At 40.6% G+C, this 24,626-nt stretch overlaps 1 protein-coding gene across 3 annotated transcripts; it reads right to left on the minus strand.

The window, feature by feature from the left end:
• Positions 1-709: 709 nt before the first annotated feature.
• Positions 710-22,418, minus strand: PLEKHF2 (pleckstrin homology and FYVE domain containing 2). Of its 3 annotated transcripts, none has more exons than XM_074898686.1 (2): positions 22,306-22,418; positions 710-4,128 (listed from the first exon to the last, which is right to left on the minus strand). In XM_074898686.1, the coding sequence occupies exon 2, from the start codon at positions 4,112-4,114 to the stop codon at positions 3,365-3,367; it is 750 nt and encodes a 249-aa protein (XP_074754787.1). In that variant the 5' UTR covers positions 4,115-4,128; positions 22,306-22,418; the 3' UTR covers positions 710-3,364. The 3 variants fall into 3 exon arrangements, with proteins under 3 accessions (XP_074754787.1, XP_074754789.1, XP_074754788.1); XM_074898688.1 differs by having other exon boundaries at positions 22,276-22,350; XM_074898687.1 differs by lacking the exon at positions 22,306-22,418 and adding an exon at positions 21,676-22,035.
• Positions 22,419-24,626: the final 2,208 nt, after the last annotated feature.

Raw genomic sequence — 24,626 nt, forward strand, 5'->3', positions numbered from 1 at the left:
AATACTTCCAGCAAACACCGGTAAAGAGCATGCAAAACATGAACTCAGCTAAAGCAATTAAGTACTTATTTCTTCAATATAGCATCTTCTACAAAGTAGAAGCTGACTGCAGAGCCTTACAAGAGACACACTGCAGGCACTGCTGTTGCTTTCGTTCCATTGGATTGGAAAACTTATCAAAAAAAGAGTAGGTTAAGTCTATCACAAAGTACATAAAATATACATAGACTGACCCTATTTAATCTCTATTTTAAGATCTTAAAAGTATAGAAGCTCCAGGAAAAGTACCAAGTTACTCCCCAGTTTGATACCACAAGAAGTCTTGTCCCCAGTGGTGGTTTGATGGGGCCCAGAACTGAGACCTGCAGTGCTGGGGCTGGGCTACCCGGCACCCTGCCACACATGGGACGTCCTCCAGCCTTTTCTAGTGGCTCAGCTGACACCAGTTCAACAAAAGTCAAATTTTGCAACACACTTGGTGATCCTTGTTTTAAACAGTTACTCAAATTCGTAAGTTGCTTCTAAATCCGTAACTACATTTAGTTCCAGTTTAGTCTTAAATCTTCTCCTGTATGCTTATACTCTAAATTTACTAATCCCTCCTGACCATGAATAATCAACTTGCTGCTAAAATACTTATCAAGATAAAAAACAGCCACCCTATTTTTTGCCACCCTTGAAGGTCCACACTTAAAGAAAATTAAACACATAGGCTTGAAGCTACATCGTATATTTGTAAATAAAATAATTTGACAGAACAAGATTACAAAGTACAAAACGAGCCCTTTCAGGAATTTGTAAGTACAAGAGAAGTCGATGTTAAGTCCATTTTGTAAAGTTTTAAACAAATACCACTGAGGGATAGGAGTATTACCATAAAACTTTTTTTTTTTTTTTTAAAAATGCTTTCTCAAAAAGCTTGGACCATATACATCAATTTCAGATTAAAAGTCCCACACGCACACATTGGTTTGGTTACAGCTTCAGGGATCAGTGCAGCACAGTGCAAGTTTCATTCACAGATAAAAAGATATTTGAAGTAGGTACAAGAACATTCGGCAAAGTATAGGATGTGATCTAACTCTTGGCAACCCTCCTCCCGCCCCCTAGAAAGTGCTGAAAAGTAGAGCACAACATATAGAAACACAAGGAAAAGTACACAGGGAGATGGACTCTTTAACAAGACAAGTTAATATTTGACAGCTTAAGAAAGAGGAAACAATTGCATCAGGAAGAAAATTATTGTTAGTCATTAGAAGGTATGTACAAGGGAAGTCTGTACTTCGATTGTGTAGAAAAACTGAAGCTGACATGTCTCTGTTCCTGAAACACAAATACTGAGTGAGGTACAAGAAGTAAGCACTATTAACTGGAAGTGCCTTCTCAGAGTAGCCCGTTTTCCCCTGCTGCAGGTCACCATTCCCTCATCTTTCCAGGAATAAGGATACATAACTACTGATTTCATCTAGTCTTTGAGTATATACGATTCTTTATTGCTCATCTGGCAATTTCACAGAATCTTCCTGGTCCCTAGTCTCCATCAGAAAGCATTTTCCATTTTTATGCTTATTTCAAAGTAGATCAAATACTCTTCAGTGCTTTTCAAAAAACCCCTTATTTTTAGAAATTGCCCAAGCTAAAAATATTAATGCAATTTTCACCTGAAGCAACGTATCACAGACTATTAGCACAGAATGCCTGCCCTAAATACGCTAAGTGCATCTTTACCTATCAGAAATCTCAGAGGGCTACAACTTTGAAGTGCTCTGCTAATTCTTATAAAAAAATTATGACTGACATTTACAGCATACAGAATGGGAGACTAGTGCAATATGCAGCATTGATTGTTTATTCAATAAATATTTGACCCAATTATTGCCAACCAAGGCAAACAGTGCAGAAATTGTCAGAGATACAAAAGTTTAACTTTTTTTTATAAAGTCAGTTGCTACTATAGTCAAACAACTATTTCAAAGAGGTTTTTCTGCTTCAAAATTGACACTACTATTATAAAAATATAGAAACGTAGTATTTGGGGGTTTAACATGTCTTTGCAAGTCTAACTCTTACATTTATACAGGAACATGACACTTCTGTATTCAAGAACTTGTTAAAAATAAAAACAAATACTATGGTAGAGACATTTTCTGCACTGACAATTCCATTATAGTTCTTAAATACATCTTTCTTGGTCCTCGGTATACATTTAGAATGAAATAACTTGCATCTCACATTTATCCTGAGGTCAGCTGTGTAAAAAGGAAAGCCAATTTTATAAGGATACTTGCAGGCTTTTTGTTGACAGTATGAGGTTATTTTTAAAGAAGTCAATAAAACTTCTGAGAGCAAAAAACCCCCAACCCTCTCACCAATGTTTTAAGAAACAGTTTAGTGTAATTTTGGGGAATTATTTCAAAAAATACATAGGCTATCACATCCAAATGCTTTATCACCCAACTAAAATTTCCGTATGCATCTGCCAAATTTGAAACTTTGAAACTGTTCTGAAAAGAACAAGTATAAATCCCCATAAAGGGTCACCCTAAGCTTCTCATCTCAAGATCCCAACCCACAATGCAATTCCTAAAAGGAGAACGCCACTGAAGCCTGCAGGAATCTGCAGTCTTCAGGTCTGCCTACATGGGTGAGGATGTGTGATTCAGGTCTTTGTCACTCACCGCAGGGTACAGTTATGACCTTGTCAAAGCTCCACTTTGAACACAGCAGTTATTTTCAATAGCACCAACAATCTCTCAGATACCAGCATCAGGCATAGACATAGAATAAGTTTGTTTCTTCCTGAATCAGCACAACTGGTACAAGGCACTGCTTGGCATAGGAAGTCATAAATAAGAGCAAAACAAGACAACTTCCAAGTTCTGTGACATTTAAGTTTCTAAGTTATGTCACATTTCAACTTATTATATACGATGGTTAGAAAAACAAGATCGTCTAAGGGATTAACCAAAACATCACTGTTCCATGCATGCTTACAGTTTTTCTCCCCATATCTGAAAAAGCCCACTTAACATATCAATACGAAGCATTAGGAAGTATGGGTTGTTAAATTAAGAAAGTACATTTTGTTCTCCAATCTTCCACAAAAGTCTAACCTAGACACAACTCAAGTATAAGAAATTGGAAAATATTCTGATAACATTTGCAACAGTCTATCCCTGCAGAGGAGTGAAAAAACTATTGTCTAGAGAATTCATAGATTGAGGCACATTGCAATTGAAGATATTCAGGCATATTTTATGGCTAGAACAGGATTTTTCTGAGGAACCTCACTACAGACTTCCCCAAAAGCAGCTCCATATGGTTTGAAACGCAAATTGCAACACATTGAAAAAACATCTGGTCCTTAATCACTACTGTCTTCATCATCATCATCATCAGATACATCATTCAAAGATGATTTAGGTGACTGGCTGTAGGAGTCTGATCTAGTGGACTGACAAGCAGTCATCTCCCCAGTAGAAAGAAGATCGTAGCAGAAGTCGCAAATTCGCACAGGCTTGGAAGACTGGCTCGGGAGAAGAAATCTCTTTTCAGAGCAAGGCCCGCACACAACAAAGCCGCACTTGCGACAGTGGTGACGACGGTTGACAGGCGTAAATTTTGCTTTCTGACAGCGCATGCACACAGTGGCTTCTGAGTCTGGTACCCAGACAGCTGCATGTTCATTGCTAGGAGTCTTCCCGCTTTTGGAAAGCAAATCAGAAACACACTTATTTATGTGGTTCATCCACTCAGACTTCTCTGTAGCAGTGGCAGCATAAACTGCAAACGACTTTGTTGGTGTCTTGATAAGCCACCCATTTCGTAAGTCTCCCTCATCCTGGATGGAATCAATAGTGACATTTTCCAGTGGGATTATGTGCTGTTTATTGTATTTCTTCTTCTGGATGACAATGTTACCATAAACAAGAATGTCATTGAACAGGAAGAACTGCCTTGCTTTGGGCTTCTTCCTACACAGCTTTGTTAGTACTCCCTCTCCAATCAGAACACGACCAGGAATAGTCAGAGGCTGACCAGCTGCTCCAAAGCAGTTTTCCACTATACTTATTCTTCTAGTATTTGCCTCACTGTTTGCCAAGCGATCCACCATCTTTCACAAGTATCCTAAAATTAGAAAAAAAAAAGTTTGTTGTTAGAACAGGACTGATTCAACAGCAGCCATCCCCAAGGAAGGTACCAACCCCTCATTTCTTAAAATATCTAACAGAACTCGCTGGCTTAGAGGCACCGACTTGGACTAGATTTAAATAAGTATTAACACCTAAGAATTTTTAGCAACTGATTAGTCTTTTTTTCAAAAAGCAAAAATGTTCCATCCAGCTGACAGCTATCTTTATCACACAGACAGCACCTACAGCACTGTTCTTGAGAGCCTCTGGCAACAGACTAGGAGGCTTCCTCTCTAGTAAGGTTACTGCATCCTGATTTAATGCTCACATTTCTCTGTATATGCTCCTGCATCTACTCACTGGATATCAAAAGAAAGTATCATCCATCATTCCAAATTCTAATACTGAGAGAAACATCAACTTAACTGAGCAGCCTGGAGACCCATGTTAACACTATAAACAAAAATTATATAATTGGTGTTCACATAGGAAACCACCATTCCCAAGCTCAGTATTGCTCTATTTTCACTACGTAAACCTTGAATCATGGGCCAAACCCATGAGTCTACCTACTAGAAACATTTTGTACAGGCCAAAGCTTGCACCACCCACCACCCACTTTTATGGCAAACTCGAGTCAGGAGCAGGGAGCGAGTCACTGCTGGTGGCCCAGCCTGCTTGCTTCTGCTTTCTTTTTGCACAGTCCCTCCCTCCTTGCCTGCTCAAGCCACATCTGCACCCATCACAATCAGATGACATACACAGGCAGATCAGCACAGAGGATATCCCATACAGCTTGGAACTGCTCCTGAGAAAGATTAAGTGACTGGCACCGGCTTAAAGTTTAGGCAAGAAGTGTTTCTTCAAACTTCATGTTTCAGGAAGTGCTAAAGAGTACATACGTTCCAATTACATACAGATTAAAACCACCCCTCATCCTTCCCCAAGTAGCAAATAAGATTTGTCTCTTGTAAGGGTAAGATTCCTGAGGCATCCAACAGGGAACTGAAAATAAGAAGTCACTACAGTGATTCATACCTCAAACCACTCCTTATCCTATCTTATACCCTAGAGCTTCCTGGGCAGAAGTCAGGCAAAGGAAACTCCTGCCAGTCTGATCCAGATCTCTCCCCTCCAAGCTCCTCCTGAGTAAGGCCATGAACTTGAACCGTGTGCTTGACAAAGCCATGAAACAGGTGGCAGAGTCAAGCACCAAGAACAGACCTGTCTCTCAGCACACAGCAGCAGTGCTCTCCTTGTGCCTTCCTTTCCAGCTACCGCAGAGTTTCCAGCTCACAACACCCTTTGGTACAACCACTGCTTTGAACAGGCCTGAAGGAGAGCAGAGTACCCAATACTCCAGCGCCTACTACCTGTGCTTCCCAACACGATCCCAGTTTGGGAAGTCCTCTGTGTTCACCTACCTTTTCTTTTAGATCAACACTGTCTGCTATCAGTACAGCATCAGTCAATAATCAAGATGAAACAAGGCGCAGACTTGATGCTGCTCAGACTCTCTTGCTCTGCCATAACCTGATCTTCTTCCTATGAATCAAAGCTCAGAAACTTCCTTACAAAATACAGATGAAGCTTCCTGATAGAAATGTGGTCGCAGAGAAACCTCTCATGAGACCTCATCTAAATAAGTATGTAACCCCTGACTAGACAAATCCACATGCCCGATGTTGTGTGATTAAAAAAAGTAACTTGTAAGTTACTGCTTTGAGCACTTGATCAGTTCCACACTAAAATAGTTTGACAACTGGGCTTGCTCAGATATAACTAAACTGACCTTTTTTTTTTTTAAACTCTACACATGGTATCATCTTGTATCAAAGACATTGAAGACAGAAGAATCTGTAAGCTTTCTTCATCGTTCCCTTTAAGAGATGTCCACAGGTGGACACTGTACTAAATCCCTAAATCCTTCTGCAACACCAAACTTAGCATAAATTGGTATCGCCACAGACGGAAACAAAGCAGAACTGTATCATCTATCTGATCCCCTCCCTGCTCCTTTACACCATTTACAAGAGCTACACAGTAAATTAGATCAGGGCTGATCAAGCTGAAAACAAAACAAGAGAGTTTTAGAGCACAGATTTGCAGGATAGCTGCAGTGGAGGGAGACGATGGAAGGATGGGAAGTGCTTAGACAGTTCCCTGCACCAGAAGTACACTGGCTTAAACTGATCAGTAAACAGAAGTATTACATTTTGCAGTGTTTTTTCCTCCCACAGAACAACCAAAGACTCAAATTACATCACTGTGATTCTTTTTTTTTTAATGCTATGACTACAGAGGCACATCCAAAATACACCTTTCAACAGACATCTTAACTTCTTTCGGGCATTCCAAGCACCAATACTAACTTATACAGAGTGATACGCAATAACAACTCTTTACATGTTTTATTCAGCATTAAGATCTAGCCACTTTTGGGTTGCTTTTTTTTTTTAAAACACCTTCCAACTACCTACTACCACATGGCAAGGAGGCACAACGCTAGCACTTGGGAGTTAGTTCTCTGGGTTTCACTTGTACTACAGCCTTGTCTAATGCAGAGGTGCCACTGCACAGAAACTCTGTTGGCTTGTCCCAACTATTATCTCTCTCTTTACTAAGGCAAAAGTGCTAAGAAAGGAATGAAAAAGTTAAAGTAGGTACTTTTTGATGTGTATTTGCTGTAGTCTTAGGCTCAAAAAAATCAAATTCAGGTGCCTGACTGACAAAACCCAGGATTTGGAATGAGGGTTAACTGCCATTAACTGCCAAATAACCATTCCCATCTAACAACACACTAGCAATAAACAGCCTTTGCAGGTGCCAAAGCTGAACCAAGAAAGCAAGGACTCAGTCACAGGGTCAGTCTGAAGTTATTTAGTAATCCCACGTTCTCTGTGAAGTGGGGAAAGAAATCAGTCAGCAGTGTGCAAAGGGGACAGACCAGAAAAATAGGCTTTTCTGCAGGTACAAATCGATACTTCTAAACTTCTACTTTTACACGGATTATCTGCAAATTACAGCAAATTAAATGCTTTTGCTAGTCCACAAGGGGGACCCCCCCCTCCCCCCCAAAAAACCCACAATCATACTGGTAAGTTTCAGTGAAGCAAGCTCTCGGTGTGAAGCTGCAGCGACCTGTAGGAAGCAGTCGCTGCTCCACAACTCCAGCTCATGGCTCTCCGCACTCCCTGCCAATAAACAGCAAACTCGGCTCAAGGTCACCACGAAAGCTTTCAAAATACAAGTCACTGGGAGAAAAAAAAACAGAGGGAGAAAAGGCTAAAGGTTTTAATTAACTGTTCTCTAGGATGACCCAAGAGAAAACAACTCCAACCAGGATCGTTTGATGGCTTCAAACCAAGACACATGACTCCAGAACTTGTGCTGAAGACTGTACTGTCAGCTTGTTGTGAAAATACTTACTAAACTTAAAGCAAGAATCCGGGGCAAGTTAAGGACTATTTAGAAAGACCAAAAAAAAAAAAATCAAAAAAAAAATCACATCTAAATTGAAACAAATTCTCACCTATCAGCCTCAGTTAAAACAGTAAAAGCCACAGATTGCTGATGGATTATTCTGCCTTTCCAGAGCATGAACTGTGTTTTCCTACACTAACAGATTAGAATTTTTTAAAGTAAGCTCTCTGACATTTTTCTCATGTTTTTAGAGAACTAAAAATTAAAAATCCATCTGAAATCCTATGCACACTAATGCTCATTCACCTTCACTAGCCTTTTCTGAGAAAGGAAGTAAGTTCAGAAATGGATAATGAGAAACTACCAAGAAAGTACCATGATTACACATAGTAATGAAGCATGGAAAAAACAGACCAGGAATACAAATGAAAAGCCATCCCATAAAGTCACAAGAGGTAAAACCAAGAGAAGAGGTACACCTCTTCTTCTCATGAGCACACATACCAAGGAGATATTAACTTAAAATATCATCTGGACACACAAAGGAACTTTTAACCTCAAGATGTCACAGTCCAAAAGCTATTCAAACTACCAATCTTTTGAAGTAACAACAATATTTTCTTAAAGTATATTCAGATATATTGTAAAAGATAACAGATCATACCCTGGAACTGGGTGGAAATATCCTCCCTCTCTTCCAGCTAAAATTTTCTTCTGAAGTTTCTACTGTTGGCCTCTATAAGAAGCAGATATTGTATTACTGTCCTCAAGATTCAGGTTCTCAAGACCTGATCAGAAAAACCAATTCCCAAGCAATGGCAAATTGCTGAAAACATGCCCCATATCTTCCCCACAGCAAGTGAGAAACAAACCAGAACCATGGGCTCCAAAAGGACAAGAGCACTTAGGGATATGGTGTAGTTGAAAATGGTCAGTGTTAGGTTAATGATTGGACTAGATGATCTTCAAGGTCTTTTCCAACCTTGTTGATTCTGTGACAGGCTAGACTGCTCCACTGAAGGGGAGAGCTGGAGCATTTTATTTTATATGTAGTCTGCTTTATGGCCACTATGAAGTCAAAAACCTCAAATCTATTTCTCAGATTTTTATCATGTTTAACTCCAGTTTCACACTTTTTGCATACAAATTCCTAAAGCTCCCCAGGACCTTATTGAAGGAGGACTCCATCTGGCATCTATAAGGACCATCAGTCCAGCACATCAGATTAATTTTTTGTGTCCAGGCTGCAGTGAAGTACTAGCTGCTAGTCAAAACATAGCAAAAATAAACATCAACTTGTAAGAAAAATTAGCTACATAAAGCTGCACCATGAGCAGGGTTTACCAGCCTTTCCAAATAAATAAATCTCAACTCTCAAAATGCTGCAGTACCTTCAGTTTGTTCTCCTTCTCACATACTACTCTCAGTAAGGCCATTTCGCAACAAAGATGCTGGGGCAAAGACTTTCATATCTGTAGTGTAATATGCTATTTAAAGGTGACAAAATATTCCTCTACCGTATGCAGAACTGTCTTTGACACTAAGTTATTTCTACTCTACTCACAAGAAGCTTCTACAGAAATAACAATTCTTTTATCAAGATATCAAGATCACCTTGCTCCTCTATTTCACTACAGTTTTACATTTGTATCCTGTTGGTGAGAACAGTAATCTTCAAAGTGAGCAAATGTAGATCTTACAGAAACCTTTGAAGAACTAACAAGTTACCCACTTACCTAAAACACAACCCGTGTTCAACACAGGAAGTCACAATTATTACAATTATTAACATTCCAGGCTACCACTGCAGGAAAATAATTCTGTTAAGGTTGCTGTGCACTGACAAGTCACCTCCCACATAACTGTTTCTTTCTGCCACTGTATCCTGGTGACCAAACCAAAGATCTCCCAGGACTCAGTGCTTCTACAGGTCTTGTTTAAACTAGGAGAACGTTCATTTTATATGCTAGCTCTGCTCTTGATAGAGGCCAGAATAAACTGCACAGAAGAATAGCTGAAGACACACATAAGGAGTCAACTAAGAAGAAAGGAACCCTGACTGACATAGCTACACTTAATTCAACACTGCCCGAAAAATCTTCTACTACATTAGCACTGTAGCAGCTGGCATGATCACCACAGAGCAGAACCACAGGTAACACAAAGGTGCTGGAGGGGAGAAAGGAGGTGAAAAAATGCTATAATGGCATAGTGATGCAAACTGCATACAGCTCAACACAAAAACATTTCCTCACCCCAGCTCAGAGCATACTACCATCAGAACCAGCACTCCCCTCAGACTGCCAGACAAGCACAAAAGGTATGCAAGAGAGGTAAACAACCCAAATTCCAAAGTTTCTTCAGCAATACAACAGAACCAGCAGTGGTCCATTACTTTTTGGCCTGGTCAAGAACAAGTTTTGTCCAGTACAGAGTCCCTGCTAACAAGCATTAATTAATAAGCAACTAATTTTTAGCATTATTTTTCTTCAACTCTCCTTCAAGGGATGAAAATGCTTACTGGCCTTGACATAATTGCGAGTTCATCTATCATCATCTTTACAATTAACAATTAGACTGTTAACAATTACATTCAACACATTGCATTAACACAAACCAGGCAGTCTAGATTTCTCAAGAGCCATGGTATCAGGATGCAGGCAGCTCATCCATTACTATGTACATTCACAGTTAAGTTAACAGCTTTAAAGAAAAAAGTGTATTTAAGCTGCTATAAAAAGTACAAGAGCTCAAAACTAAACATACATAGGCCCATCCAGTCCTAAAGCAGTAGCAGATCCAGGATGTTTCCAAGCCAAATTCAGTAACACAAGCCCAATAAAAAAAATTTCACTAACTGCAGTATCTGATCACACCATTAGAACATATGAAATGAGATCTTGGTATTGTTTCAGAGAAGCAAGTGTAGATAATAGAAAAGAGAAGACTCAGAAACGGAGGAATACAAAAGGCATTAAAAAAAAACTGATATAGCAGATCTAAATGAAAGCATATTACACTTGCCATCCAATAAACTTCTAAATAATTATCCAGTTGTCAGAGCCCATGCTCTCATACCTGCATTTGCACATATCAAGTCAGCAACTGTGTTCCACCACATACATTCAAACTAACCCATTTTCTTTCTCGCCTAAGGGTAACATACACTTTTCATAATAAAAGTTTCTGTTTACAGTCACTTAATAAAAGACAAAAGTTAAATATTTTATCATGTTTGACTCCACAACTCGAAGAGTCTGATTAAAATAGAGATTTCAAATGGAATTGAATCTTGTTTTATAAATCACATAAATTAAACATATATGAAAGGTACAGAAGATCAATAAAACTTTTAAAAGACAGAAACAAGACAAGGACTATGTGCAGACCAGATATCTTATGTGTGTTAAATGACTGGTTTGCAAGATGACTCATCTTTTGGATCTACAGAGGAAAATATCACACTCTCCTTAAAAAGAGTTCATCAGGCAGAATCACTCATTTAGTACATAATTATGTACTTGTTTCTAGTAGTAGGTTTCCAATAACTGTTACACATTATATTATCACATCAGACTCATTCAGCTTTCCTCTTGCACTTTGCCTATGCAAGGAAGACACACTGACTTACAGTGGAACAAAACACAATAGAACCCTCATACATCCCCCTGATTCAAAGCTCTGTCCAAAATGATAATATCACTGCTTTTTTTGGAAAAACTTCCAGGTGTGAAGCCATTTCAGGGCTGTAATACCGTATTCTAATCTCTATTAATATCAGATGTATTGCTCTTAAGAGCAACACTTGACTTTTTGCACCACTGCCAAGCAAAACAGTGTAAATTTCTGAAGTGCAACCTGTTTAAGGAAACTTATCAATGTCTAATTCTTTGAAAATAGTTTTAGTACAGAAAATAGCTGAACTAAACACATGTACAGCAGATGTTCTAAATTTCTGATAGAGGTCAGAAATCAGCATAAATTTTACATCTTACTTTGGCCTCACTAGTTCCACCTCCTACACAGTCTCCTTCAATACATACAGAGAAGGATGATACCATTGCTTGTCTTGTATGTCTCAATGCATCATCTCTGTTGGCAAAATTAAGCTTTCTATGCACTTAGATCTCATTGTAATCAGAATCCCAACATTCATGCACAAGTCAGCACTAGCTGTCAAGGACCATAAACGTAATAACAAGAGCTGAATTAAAGATGATACAGAAATACCAGCAAGAGGTATTTAATTAAACTTTATTTCTATCATTCAGTATGTAGAACATTGAGGAAAATTAAGTTTTAAATATCCAGTAACCCATTTATTAATTCATTAATATTTCATTCTATATTTAACACTTAAATATATCTGTGACAATTAACTGCAGGTGTTTTAAATACTGATTATATATTCGCCAATGGCTTTTTATGAAACAGCAAAAAGAACAATTTAACCATAAAGTTAAATGAAATTAGAAGAAATTTCACCACAAAAAATACTATGTTGAGAGAAGATATGAGTGACAAATGCTTTCTAAAGGTCTTAATCACTGCTAAAAGCTGACATGACAGTAACAACTAAGTGCCTGTACTGTGCTGGAGTTAGCTGTCCTGCATGCTATTTAAAACATAAGACAACAACTGTTACTAAAAGAGAAATACAGCCTTCTAACAAGCAGTTCTCTAATAAATCTCTTCACAAAAGTACTCCCAAAACTGCTGTATTTAACAAACTGTCTTGCTATCACCACTGTAACCAGCTGCTAAGGAGGCAGAGGATAACCCTGATGACACCTGAAAGATGAGTACCAAGAATGACAAAAAGCTACATCACGATACTGCAAAGAAATTTTAAGGACCAACAGACTAAAGAGACTATATCAAGGTAGAGATGACAGAAGGAAAGGAGGCAATAAGATTCCTCTGAATTTCTTCAATATAGTCTTTATGCAGAATCACTTTTGACTAATCTGGTTAACAGCTGCAGCAATCAGAAGGGTACCAAGTAGTAGGATAGAGTTCATTCACAGACAAAAAGATTACCTTTTCCATGCTGTTGCCTCTCTGCACCATTTTCACACCCTTATTAATTATTGGCATTTAATAAAACCCATATTAATTATTGGCATTTAATAAAACCAAAAAAGCCGCAAGATAAAAAAGTGGAAAAAGATGGTGGCTATACCACGGCTGCTTTGGATTACTCTAAGGAAGCAAAGATGCTTGCGACATTTTCATACAAATACCATAGAGAAAACATAGGATAAGCATCAATCAATGCTACACTGGCAGGAAAGTGGAACAGATGATACTGTGGACCTCTCCCAAGTCTCATTTCTATGATTCTCAGAATAAGGTTTTCTACATGAATGTGGTTTTTCATTTTTTCTTCCCCACTGTGAAGACATGGCTTCCTGCATTGTGCAAGCCTGTGAAGCAATGGCTGCGGTGTGGGGAAACACAGCTGAGCTAACTCCCTCCCTTACTGGTATATCCAGTACAAAGGAGCAGTCTTAACCTTTCATTTGTCTCAATGTGTTGGCTAATGCTCTGGCATCGGCCATGGACTCACAGAAACCATGCTGGAAATATGCTTACAGCGACCACATTACTTCAAACTGTGCGACCTGCAAATACTCTGCATTGCCAATATTTTAGAAATCTTTAGATTATTTCTCAGCCCAGCATTTAGTCATGTCCAAATACATCACAAAAGCAAACCCCTGCATTTGTCTAGCTGGATGTCATCATAAACCTGTAATTACCACAGTAAGCCAGACAGATCTGTTTGGTTTTTGTTTGTAAACTGTTCCAAATGATTGTCATAAGTCTAGTCCCACTAGAACTCTTCTTGAGGGTAGAAATCCCTATTTTAACTGCCTAACATAATAATTCTTATAATGCATTACAGTTAATTTTAGTATACTCTAATTTCTAACTTACAAGGAAGGATTTCCGTTTCACTTTAATTGACCAGTTGTGTAAGAATTGCTCATTGAATGTAAATGATTCTAAATTAAGAACAACAACAAAAAAACTTTATTATCAAGTCTGCATGGCAAGTGCAGTGCTCTTCAAATTTGCAGTAGCCATTATTCAATGGAGCTAGGAATGCCTAGAAAGGTCAACTCCATTTTGGAGATGGAAATAATTTCTTTCAAGATGTATGACCTTACATTCCCCAACCCACTCAGAAGCTAGTTTGGGCACAGAAAGCTATTTTTAGCAACAGACTATCCGTTTTGCCAAAGCTGCATACGTATTAGCACAGCAAGAGCAGAACAATGCTGTTTTACTATCCAAGCTACTCTGCTGAACATATAGCACACTGCCTGAGCTGCTGTATACATCTCAGTCCTGCACATTAGCTTCTCACAAGGTTTGGTCTTTAACGAAATAAACCTCAACTGGAAAGAGAACACCAATTTAACCTGCTTGTAAAGAGAAAGACTAGGTCCCACATCCCAAATGAGTTGTAATGCTAAATAACCACAGAGGACACCTGAGGAAAATAAAGGTATGCGGAAGCAGGCTGCCCCACCAGACGAGTTCAGCCAGTTTACAGCAGCCCTGCACAAAGGGTGAGAGGAACCACCTTGGCCTTAATGCCACGTGCCATAATGCCAGCAGCCCTGCTCCCAGCAAGAAACATGTGGCACCCTTTAAGACAGAAATCCAGAACTGCTGAGTCCCAAAGCTGTTCCCACTATCTTCTCCTCCTTGGCAGTAACAGAAAATATGAAAGATGCAAACCGAAACAGTACTACTAAAGGGTTCATACCACAGGGAAGTACACAATCAGGAGTGCCTCAATCCACTCCTAGACCAACTGCAAGTGGTTGTAGTTCCCTTCTGTCCCCAACTTCACTGGAAAAAGTCCCTGAATGCCTCATAGGGGAGGAGAAACCTCATTGCATAAGCCCAGGAGCAACATTCTTGTAAGAGATCCAGCTTTTTCATTAAATCAGCTGCTTATTACCACTGTCATGCTTCTATTTATAATAAACCATGGTAGCTGATATTGTTTTTGTCTCCTGGCATGATAGCGACAGAGCTGCTGCTGGAAAGAAATACACAGTTCTCCATCCCCCACCTGGTAGTCACGGGTTGGAGCAACAAAGGGAGCAACTTCCTAAACTTGTTTTATCTCTGCGTCCTTACCCATCTGCGAAAAAGCTGAGCACTCCCCAAGCACCAATACAGGCTTACATGGCTCTGAACTGCACTTGTGAAACACAGTACTGCCAGCCGAACTGCTGCCATTTAGATGAGAAAATTCTTAACACCTTTCAAGATGGTAAAGAAGAGGTAGCCAGCATGTTCATGTGCAAACCTGGTAATGGCTAGAATTAAAAAAAAACAAAACAAAAAAAAAAAAAAAACAGCACAACCCTGAAAGCTTGAGTTCTGCAAAGAGAGGTGAACAGGCAGGCCTGACCCACGATAAACAGTTTTTGACAAACTCAACTGTCAAAGCACAGAAAGCAAGATCCAGACAACTATGGGCATATCAAATACTTGCAGCTGTCAACACACTGAAATGGATATAAGTTAAAAGGCTGAGGTTTTGTACACTTTTATATAAACTATGTATTTATAAACTATGCAATACACATGTGCCCTTTTAAATTAATCAACAAACAATTAACTGAAAAAAGCCCAATATTCAGATCAAATTTTTCTGTCATGGGAAAATACCCTAGCATTTCGACTTGCCATTTGCATGTGTTTAGGAGCACTAGAAGTGGTTAGCTTAGCCTCTGGTGCCAGCAAACTGGATCTTTCATCTTAACCAAAACACTGGGAACACACACCAGAATATGGTTTCAAAACCAGCTTCCACAGATCTTGGGCCCAAAAAAGTTCAAGTTCCTTCCAAAGTTCTCCACAGCTCTGAGTAGCTAAAAGCCATCAGGAGAACAACAGACCAACACCTTACAAATGTGCCAGAAGACTCGAGGGCAGAGGACAGAAGCCTGGCATTGTACTCCAGCTCAAAAAGCTCCAGCAGACATGGACCCTGCATGCTGGGCCGATGCCTAAAGTACCACTCGACCGGGCTGCGATACTAAACATTGGAATACGTTTTTCTGTTTACAACTTAATGTTTCCCTACTGCAATTGTTTAGCTGTTTGAAGAGTCTCTCCCAGCAAATGTTATTTTCCAGTTTGGCAGCAGTGACTGACCCCTCCCTTCCAGGCTGCCTGGACAGGCGCTGGGTGTGCCCATCCCATCTGATACGCTGCCTGTGAAGGAACAGCTTAACTGATGACCGCCCACCTCTCCAGCACCCAGGCACCCATCTGGGTAGCTGGGCTAGCAAATAACTTGACATATAGAAATACCACACTTAATTTTAAATGAACCTTGGTGAGGGATGTGAAAAATCAGTCAAAAAGGTTTGACCAATTTCAGAACAAACTAGATCTTGCCTTAAATTTAGCCAACCCAGCACAATGAAGAGAATCCACAGCATCAATATACCTTTTAAATCTTGAAATAGACAAACTTATTTAAATTATTTCAGGGAGGGGACACAGCATCATTAATATAAAAGAAAAAAAACAAAAAAACAAAACCAACAGATCCAGATACAGCTGTTCCACAAGAGGTGTTGCCAAATCCATCTTGCAAACAGTTCTCCAAAACCAGACTGGCCGCATGGCTTGTTATGGATTACTGTATTTAGAGCACACACAGAGGCAACTTGCTAAGTGCTAGGTAGACTGTCTCTCAGTCAATGTGTAAAAGCGGATTTGGTACTCAGTGACTGAAATAAACAGTATTTGCCAGCATGCTTCTTGCAGCATCTTTAACCTACAAGTAGAGAATGCTTACAGAAGGATTTCTGATGTGTATCTCTTATATGCAAGTATAAAATAAAAATAGCACCTCATAGCTTCCAGAGTACCTGCATGTTTAGCACTTGAGAGCTACCAGAACATCTATCTACAATGAGCTTCCTCAAGTTAACAGAATTTGTTTTCCCTTTCTTCATGAATGTGCACCTATGACACACCTGACTTTCTTCACTGGCTTATGTCTTTTCACTATGCACAGGTACTTAAAGTGGCCAGTATTTAAAAAAAAAAAAGGTTTTCTGTTTTAAGTTTTCTTTAGTTTACTTCTATTACCATTATGAGAGAAGTCTCTGAATTTTACTAACAGTCTAACGAGGACTGGACTAGAGAGTTATGAAGTAGTCGAAGTTAGGCAAGAGCTGTTAACTTCCTACAAGTAACTGCAACACAAAAGGACTTCTGGTTTTAGCTAGCTGTGTTTTAAAACAGAGCAAAGTTTTCCCATGCAGTCTCACAATTTATAGGTACAGCAGCATAACCACATCATCACTATTTTTATTATATCATTTTCACATGCATGTGAATTAAAAAAAAAAAAAATCAGATATCCTGTTATAGAAAAAGAAGCTGCACAACAAAGATGTTTCTTTTACCAGCTCAGTAATTCCAAGCATTTCCACAAATTAAAAAAAAAAAAAACACAAGCCAAATAACACTCAACCTTCTTCTCTGACCAGGTGCAATCACCTCAACTTTCTGCTGCTCTTGACCCAAGTTAAGAAATCTACACTTCAGGGGGAAAACCTAATACTGTATTATATTGTAGAAATACTTTCAGGAGGTCAGGCAGCTGGCCACTACCTAACAGGGTCAGACAAAGCAATGCTGCAGCACATCTTCAGTATTATAGTAGGAAAACCAGAATATTCAGACATACATAGTCCCTTAATATTCTCAACTCCTTAAAAGAAAAAAAACACAAAAAACAACCAACCAAAAAACCACAACCAAATTCTACCACTAGTTCCCCAGCAAGAATAGACTAAGGGCAAGTATGGCTGACTGCAAGGAATCTTTTTCCTACCATTTAAACCCCCTGAAAGAAGTTGCTTAAAGTGGTACCAAAAAATGACTCAAGCTTCAGTAACCATGAGCACAGCAGGGCTGTCATCAGGCTGTGAACCACCAGCCCAGAAGAAACCAGGGGCTTGCAAGCAGCCGAAACACAGCTCGGGGCTTGGAATTAAACCACACGTTGTGATTTTCAGGAAGCTTGACAACACTGAAGTGCTGCAATGACGGACCTATCATTGTTGCCCCCTGCAGCAAGATTTAAAATTTATTTATCCAGCAATATTTAAAATACATAAGCCAAGCACTGAATCGGTCTTTCTTGAGCAAGGGACATAAACCCTTTTTATAGCAAATGCCACTACCTGGTGAGATATGAGTGGACGGTGACGGTTTAGAAAAATGACATCTGACAGCTATGAACAAAAGCCAAAAGGAAAGCTTTAACAATGATACCATAAATAGGTTTTATCAGTCTTCAATGTAACCAGCTTTTTAGCCATAACCTGTGTGTTAAAAGGGCAGTTCATTTGGCTCCATGCTGTAACCTACATCAAAATTGGGGTGTGGGGGAAAGAGGGGTGGAAAAAAAATTCACTGTCACACACAGCTTTCAGAACAGAAATACACTGCAAATCAGTCTCAGAAGTTTTATACTACCAAGTATTGACAGCTAAGTCAGGAGAAATTTAAAGCAGAAGGAGAAGGAAAGGAGTAATTTCCTGAAAGAACCCTGTAATCACAGCAGCTTATTGTAGGTGGCTTTCCTGAGAAATGCACTCACTGGCCTTTTTCCCCTTTTACTGCTTGTCAAATGTGTTTGATGCATTTTAAAGTCATATGGAAAGCACTTGGAGCACAGACATTAGAGCACTCAGCACAACCCAGTCCTCCGAGTGCAATAAACAGCCTCCAGAATACTGCTGAGGCTCGTGGTCCACGTGATTCTCATCCAACAGGCCATTTTCCTTTGCTCTTAGGCTCTTACTGCTGCAGCAAAGATGACACAATCTAGAGGAAACTTTGAAAACGGCACAAAGGTTTGCACTGAAGTTAAGGTGCACAGCTCACTGTTCTGAGAAAGATGCTATCTGACAATCTGAACAGCAAGCGTGTACAGTAGACTCTTTAATATTAATTTGCATTAACAAATTATGCGTACACTTTAGAAATGCAGATGTCAAAGAACATGCTGTAACTTTTGCAGAAGGCATACTAAGTACTTAAAAGCAAAACTATCACCTTTAGATGATGTGTCTCAAGTACAAGAGGTATCTAGTGAAAGCTAAAGCTGCTGATAGAAAAATCAGATACACCACTATCTAGCAACTCCCCTGTATCTGTCTGAATCAGTCCAACTTCTCAAGAGATTGCATCTCAACACAGTAACTAACTGCCTGTGTGTCATCTTACTACATGCAGGAATGGGGTGGGGGTTGTGTGTGTAGAAAGAACATTCCTGTATTTGAAGTCCTTAACTTTCAACTGGTTTTGCTTTTTTACACTTATACAAAATGCCAAAGTCCTGATGTATTACGTGCAATAAAACAGTGTTAAGCACATTGTGTAAAACATAATGATGTAAAGAATAAAAGTCACTCTTCCAACTTATTTTTAAAATCCTTATTTACAATCACTAGTAGGCTTAAAAGAAAAAAAAAAACAAACCACACACCATCACTATATCCAAGGCAGCAGCACTCTTACCTATTTATGCAACTTCAAAAAACCAAAGTAAACATATGAGTGCATTTTTGACTATGTAGTACTAAAGTGGCAGGCTGAAAAACCATGAAGTACTCTTCTGTTCAATAACACTTCTGCTCAATAATATTTATTTTCATAAAAGAAGAATCTTTGTCCTACAACTCTCAATCAAGCCACTTCTCATGCAAGCAGACTCATTTATTTCAACAGGACTACTTCTGTGGCTCAGAATTTGCAGGACTCTGCTTGCTAACACAGTTGTCATCACATCTTATAGTTTATGACAGTGCTAAAATAATCTTTAGTATGGTAAATGTGTTCTACCACATCTATCTACAGAATAGCTTTTCATCCTCCTCATCCGTAAAAACAAGTCCTCAGCTAAATCATGAAAACAAAAGTTATTCTACAATAGCCAACTCTGCATTTGCTGCATAGGAAGAAAGTTTTAAATACGCAGTACTATTTCAAAAGCCTATTTGCACCTTATATATTGTCTTTCTGAACAATCTCCAGATTATCACACTTCCATCAAATTACTGAATTAATCCTTGAAAACAGTAAAATATATACACAAACATCATCTACAATTTTTTTTAAATTACATAAATGAAAGAGCAAGCTTAAATATTGAGAGCTTGAAATAAGTCACAAATGCACTATTAGAACCTGAAACAGTATAGAATAAGGTTCATTTCTTAACACAAAACCCAAGAAGTTAACTAGCTTTCTTACATCTAAGAAATGTACCCACTGTTAATGCTGGGGTTTCCTTATTTGACATCACAGCTAATAAATGGCCTTTAAGAACAAAAAGCTGCATGCCATTTGTTTGCTTGACTACCACTTCTAACATTTGAGCTAACAGACACATTTTCAGAAAAATCACATCTGCACGTGATAAAAACTTCCACTCTCCCTCATCTACGCGCCATGCTTTGGCACTAACCTTTAACACCTCCAGCCCTCTTTGTTGAAGACTGGTCACCAAAAACACTGCAAGTGTAACAAAACCAGTGCTTGTGCCCTGCCTTTATTGCCGTCACTTGGCTCTTTGCAAGGTAAATGAGATGTGCCAAGTTCCATTGTGTATCATGCCTCACCTGAAACTGCAGTTCCATTTCTCTTTACTGCTCTGAGACCTTCCTACATCCCCTAACCACAATGATGAAACCTAAAAGTCACCATGTCATTTGAATATAACAACCATTTTACCGATGAGAATTTTTTGTAAACTAAAGGGCTTCAGGATGTTATGGGTAGATCTTCTGTTAGTCCAGGGTTGTATGTAATGCTAGAGTTAAGTCTCAGGCCATAATTTACGGGAAACAGAACACTGCTCTTGCTAAAGAATGATTTTATCATTGCACCTAAATACAAACTTGCTTCTAGGTGAAAAGACTGTCTCTTGCTAGAGCATACAAGAGGAAACTGATCCAGTTTCTCCAGCTACAAGTTTCTACTCACTGGTTTTCATTTCACATTTAAGGGACTTCCTCTACGCGTATTTCTGTGCAGAGCAAAACTCATAGACGCACCAAAAGGCATATGGCTGATTTGCATTCAGAAGCAAGAATCTGGGACTCAGGTTCACAACACTTCACTTTCACTGTTGTTTTCACCAAAAGCAGTGCAGCACTTTGTTATTTAACAAACTGATACACATGACATTTAACTACACAGGGATTCTTATTTCTCATTCGATTGGTCAACAGTATTTCGATTACATAGGTTAAAGCAAGAATGTGGCCTTCTGAGCTGAAGAACCGATTCCTTTCTGCATGTTAATGACTGAATACAAAGCAAATTATCTGTAGGATCTCAGTAAACACTGCCATTTGTAAATACTTCCCTTCTTTCAGACAGCCATCCCTAAAATAATTCAATACACGAGTCTTAGAACCTGAAAGCTGAGTATTTCAGTTCTCTTTATTTTGGAAGAGAAAGAGAAATTAGCAATCTCAGTTCCTAAATTGATTCTGGGGGTTGATTTTAGACCCACTTTACCTACTGTATAAACCTCACCTGAACTTAAGCTGTTAGGGACATTGCAGCCTCAGATGTAGCGTTAAGTCAAATAAGCATCAACCTCTACAGTAACTACTCAGCACATCTGATAGCCTGAGTTAGGACTCAGTGATGCTTCTGGAACCACTCTCATCAATTCAACCAGAAGACAAGGAAGAAGTCCTTGATCTCTGGTTAAGGATATAACAGGTCGTTTTAGTTATCGACAATTACTGCACTGATGCTTCACACCAAAATCTGAGCTACAGCTGTTTCTCTCAGCAGAGACAAAGACGATGCCAAGATGCGCTGCTCAGCACTCACTCATTGCTTTCTTGACATGATAAGCAGTTTTATCATTTATAAATATCAGTGCCTATGTACACAGTATTTCAAATGAGGCGAGAGGAAAAACATGTGGCTAGCTTTTCCTGAGCCGCTTTCAGACAACGATTTATGTACCATACATATCTTAAGCAGACCAATCACGCTCCTCTCCAAAAATATGCGAATTTCACAGAAAAAAAAATAGCACCTTATGATCACAGCCGCACCACTCGCGATTCCGCTGCCTTTTTTTTTTTTTCTTTCACCACAGCATCAAGACTTTTTCAGGCGACTCGCTCCGAGAACGACGAGGAGCTTAAAGCGGCAAGGCGCTGCCCCGGCGGAGAGCTGCCCGCGGGGCCCGCTGGGGAAGGAAGCGCCCTCCGCCCCAGCCCGTCCCGCCGCCGCACGGGCCCCGGCCGAGCTGGGGAGTTTCGGGCACTTATGTAACAGCGCGGGGCCGCCGTCGTTGTTGTTTTTCCCACCCCGCTCTGGAGGACGAACTCGTTTCCAAGGCCCCGCAACTCCCCTCGGCGCCCTGGGACAAGCTAGCGCCCGCCGCCGCCGCCACCCCTTCCCTCCCCAGGTCCTTCCCGCCCCGCCGCCTCCCTCCCGGCGGGAAGCGGCAGTGCCCCCGCGGACGGCCCGGACAGCCCCGCACGGCGGCCGCCAGCGGAGCTCCCTCCCCGCCAGGCAGCCCCCAGCTCCCAACATGGCCGCGGAAAAGCGGCCAGAACCCCAGCGGGGAAAGGCTCCGTGAGGAAAGTTTCCCTCCCCGACCGACCCCAGCGACCGACCCCCTCGCCACCTGGGAGGCGGCCGGGCCCGCGCTGCTCACCCAGCGCTGCTCCGCTCCGGCTGCCGCCCCAACACCCGGCTGCCGCCAGCCCCGCCACCCTCTCCTCGCCCCGCCGCGGTCATACACCCCACCGCCGGGGGACGGGCTCCGGGACACCGCCCGCGCGGGGCGGGGCCGCCGCCATCTTGGGAGGAGCCGGGCGCGGGAAGGGCTGAGGCGGCGCCGTCCTCCCCTCCACGGCCGCTGGGTTTGCCACGGGCTTGGCCCCGGGGAGGCGCCCTGCGTGGGGAGAGCGGGGAAGGGCTCGGCGCTTCTCGACCCACGAGTGGCACCTCGTGGAAGAGGGGTTGTCAGGACACCTCAGGGTTTTTTGAAAAAACGCACGTTTCCGTTCTTTGTGCACCATCCCAGGTCCGTGTTTTATGCCCATGGCTCCAAGCCTGCCCTCCCAGAAGTAAAAAAGGATGGTCACGTTTTTCATTAGCTCTACATAAACTCCTTATAGCACACAGAAGGGAGTTACTAACTTCAGTTTGAAGAGTTGCCAGACAGCTTGGAGAAACTACGTCAGGTCTGCTAAATCAACTCCCACCAGAAACGCTGCTGGAGTTGTAAATACAAGGAGCTCCTTCCCCCCTCGGTATTATTACCATTTTCAGTGTCCATACATCAAGTCATCCAGAGCAGCATTTTCCAAATCTAGCCATCTGATCAGCAACTGACTTGGTCCTTCTAAGATTTCCAGACGCTGGTGGGTGCTACCAGACTGGGAGGGTGGCTGGGGTGTTTTGGGGAGCTGTGGAATGGAGGGAAGGGGGCACAGCTCCCCCGTTTCAGTGAAAATGCCATGCACTGCTGTGGCACTGCTCCAGTGCCAAAGTCTGTCTGAGAAATGGCCCAGGGAGCTTTTTTTAAATAAAGTTTTACTTACATACAACATAGCAGGGTTTTATTTTTCAAATTTCACATTATTTGGCAATAATGCGGCTGGCCTTTCTGGGGAAAAAAAAAAAAAATAGGTGGTGGGGCTTTCCAGTGGTAATACTGAACCCACTGAAGTTTCTGAATTTCATCTGAGTTTTTTATCCCAGCTCAGACAGGGAATACAGATAGGTGAGAGCCACACCACTGAGCTGGATCTCTCCCACAGCGGGGCATGAACACGGGGAAGGGGGCACAAAATGTAGGGCTGAGCACACATGTCCTCCCTGGCCTGGCTGTCTGCTCCTCCCTTAAAATCCACCCAGCGTTCAGCTTGAGCCGAATGCTGCCCTAAGGGTTTATTGAAGGACAGAAATGAAGGAACAGCGCTCTTTCACTGTTGTGACAGATGTAGCTTCTGGACGTGGGGCACATTTGAAAGCTTCTGTGTGAAGTGTGGGTGTGACAAGTGACATGGACAGCTGTAAAAGACCACTGACATATGTTCAGATATGCTCCCAGCTCCATGAATGAATCTCCTACAGAACCGAAGCAAGCAGGGCTGCTGAACCCACAGCCCTTCTGCAAGTAACAGACCTGACCCCTTCCAGTGGATGCTGATAAAGAATGAATGAACAGTGCTAAGGAGAAAGCGCCTGGTGAAGGAGACAAAATCTCTCACCAAGACAAGAAACCCAAGGTTAGCTGCTTGGATTCTTTGCCGAAAGCAAGCAATAGCTAGAAAAATGAGCATGCTTGAAAAATATTTTTTTATTAATGCTTTTTGTTTCTCTAAATAATATTGTGGTAGTTTTTTAAGCCCTGATGTAGACCCATGTATGTTGCCTGTAGAAAACAATTTATTTTTTTAGAGCTTTTCTGCAAAATACATGTTTTCTTTATCACTCTAATCACTTCCTTACTTTTTGAGATCTTTTCACATTGTTGTAGACAAAAAGAGAAGGGGAAAAAAAAAAAAAAGTTCCATAACGCTCAAAAGAGACCACTCTTCTCTTGAAACTCAACAGCAGCCATAAGTGGTGTTTGACATCTGTTTACCTTTGTGCCCTGTCCCCAACAGTGACTACTACTGGAGGCTTAAGAAAAACAAGTAAAAACCAGAACAATTACGTATTTATCTCATTAACTGATCTTCTAATAAGTCTTCTTTTGGTGAGGGGGGGATGAAGGAATGTGGGCTTCACGTGATAGAGGTTGCAATTAATACACTCCGTAATAGACACAGCTGATAATGAATCCCTAAATTTTTCTAATCCCTTTTTTCACCTTCATAACATCATGTGGCAATTTCTTTATTCTTTGAAAATTCATTATTCAATGATTGAATGATTCAATTCATTAATTCAAAAAGAATTAGATTATGTATCATCTATAAACATACATTACTAAAGTTTTGCTGCCATTTATTTCTATTCATT

Source organism: Athene noctua, chromosome 2 (genome assembly GCF_965140245.1).
Source record: "Athene noctua chromosome 2, bAthNoc1.hap1.1, whole genome shotgun sequence".
Classification (NCBI taxonomy): Eukaryota; Metazoa; Chordata; class Aves; order Strigiformes; family Strigidae; genus Athene; species Athene noctua.

Excerpts from the sequence above, each read along its gene's own strand:
- PLEKHF2 (XM_074898686.1), bottom strand. The coding sequence starts at position 4,114 with ATGGTGGATCGCTTGGCAAACAGTGAGGCAAATACTAGAAGAATAAGT.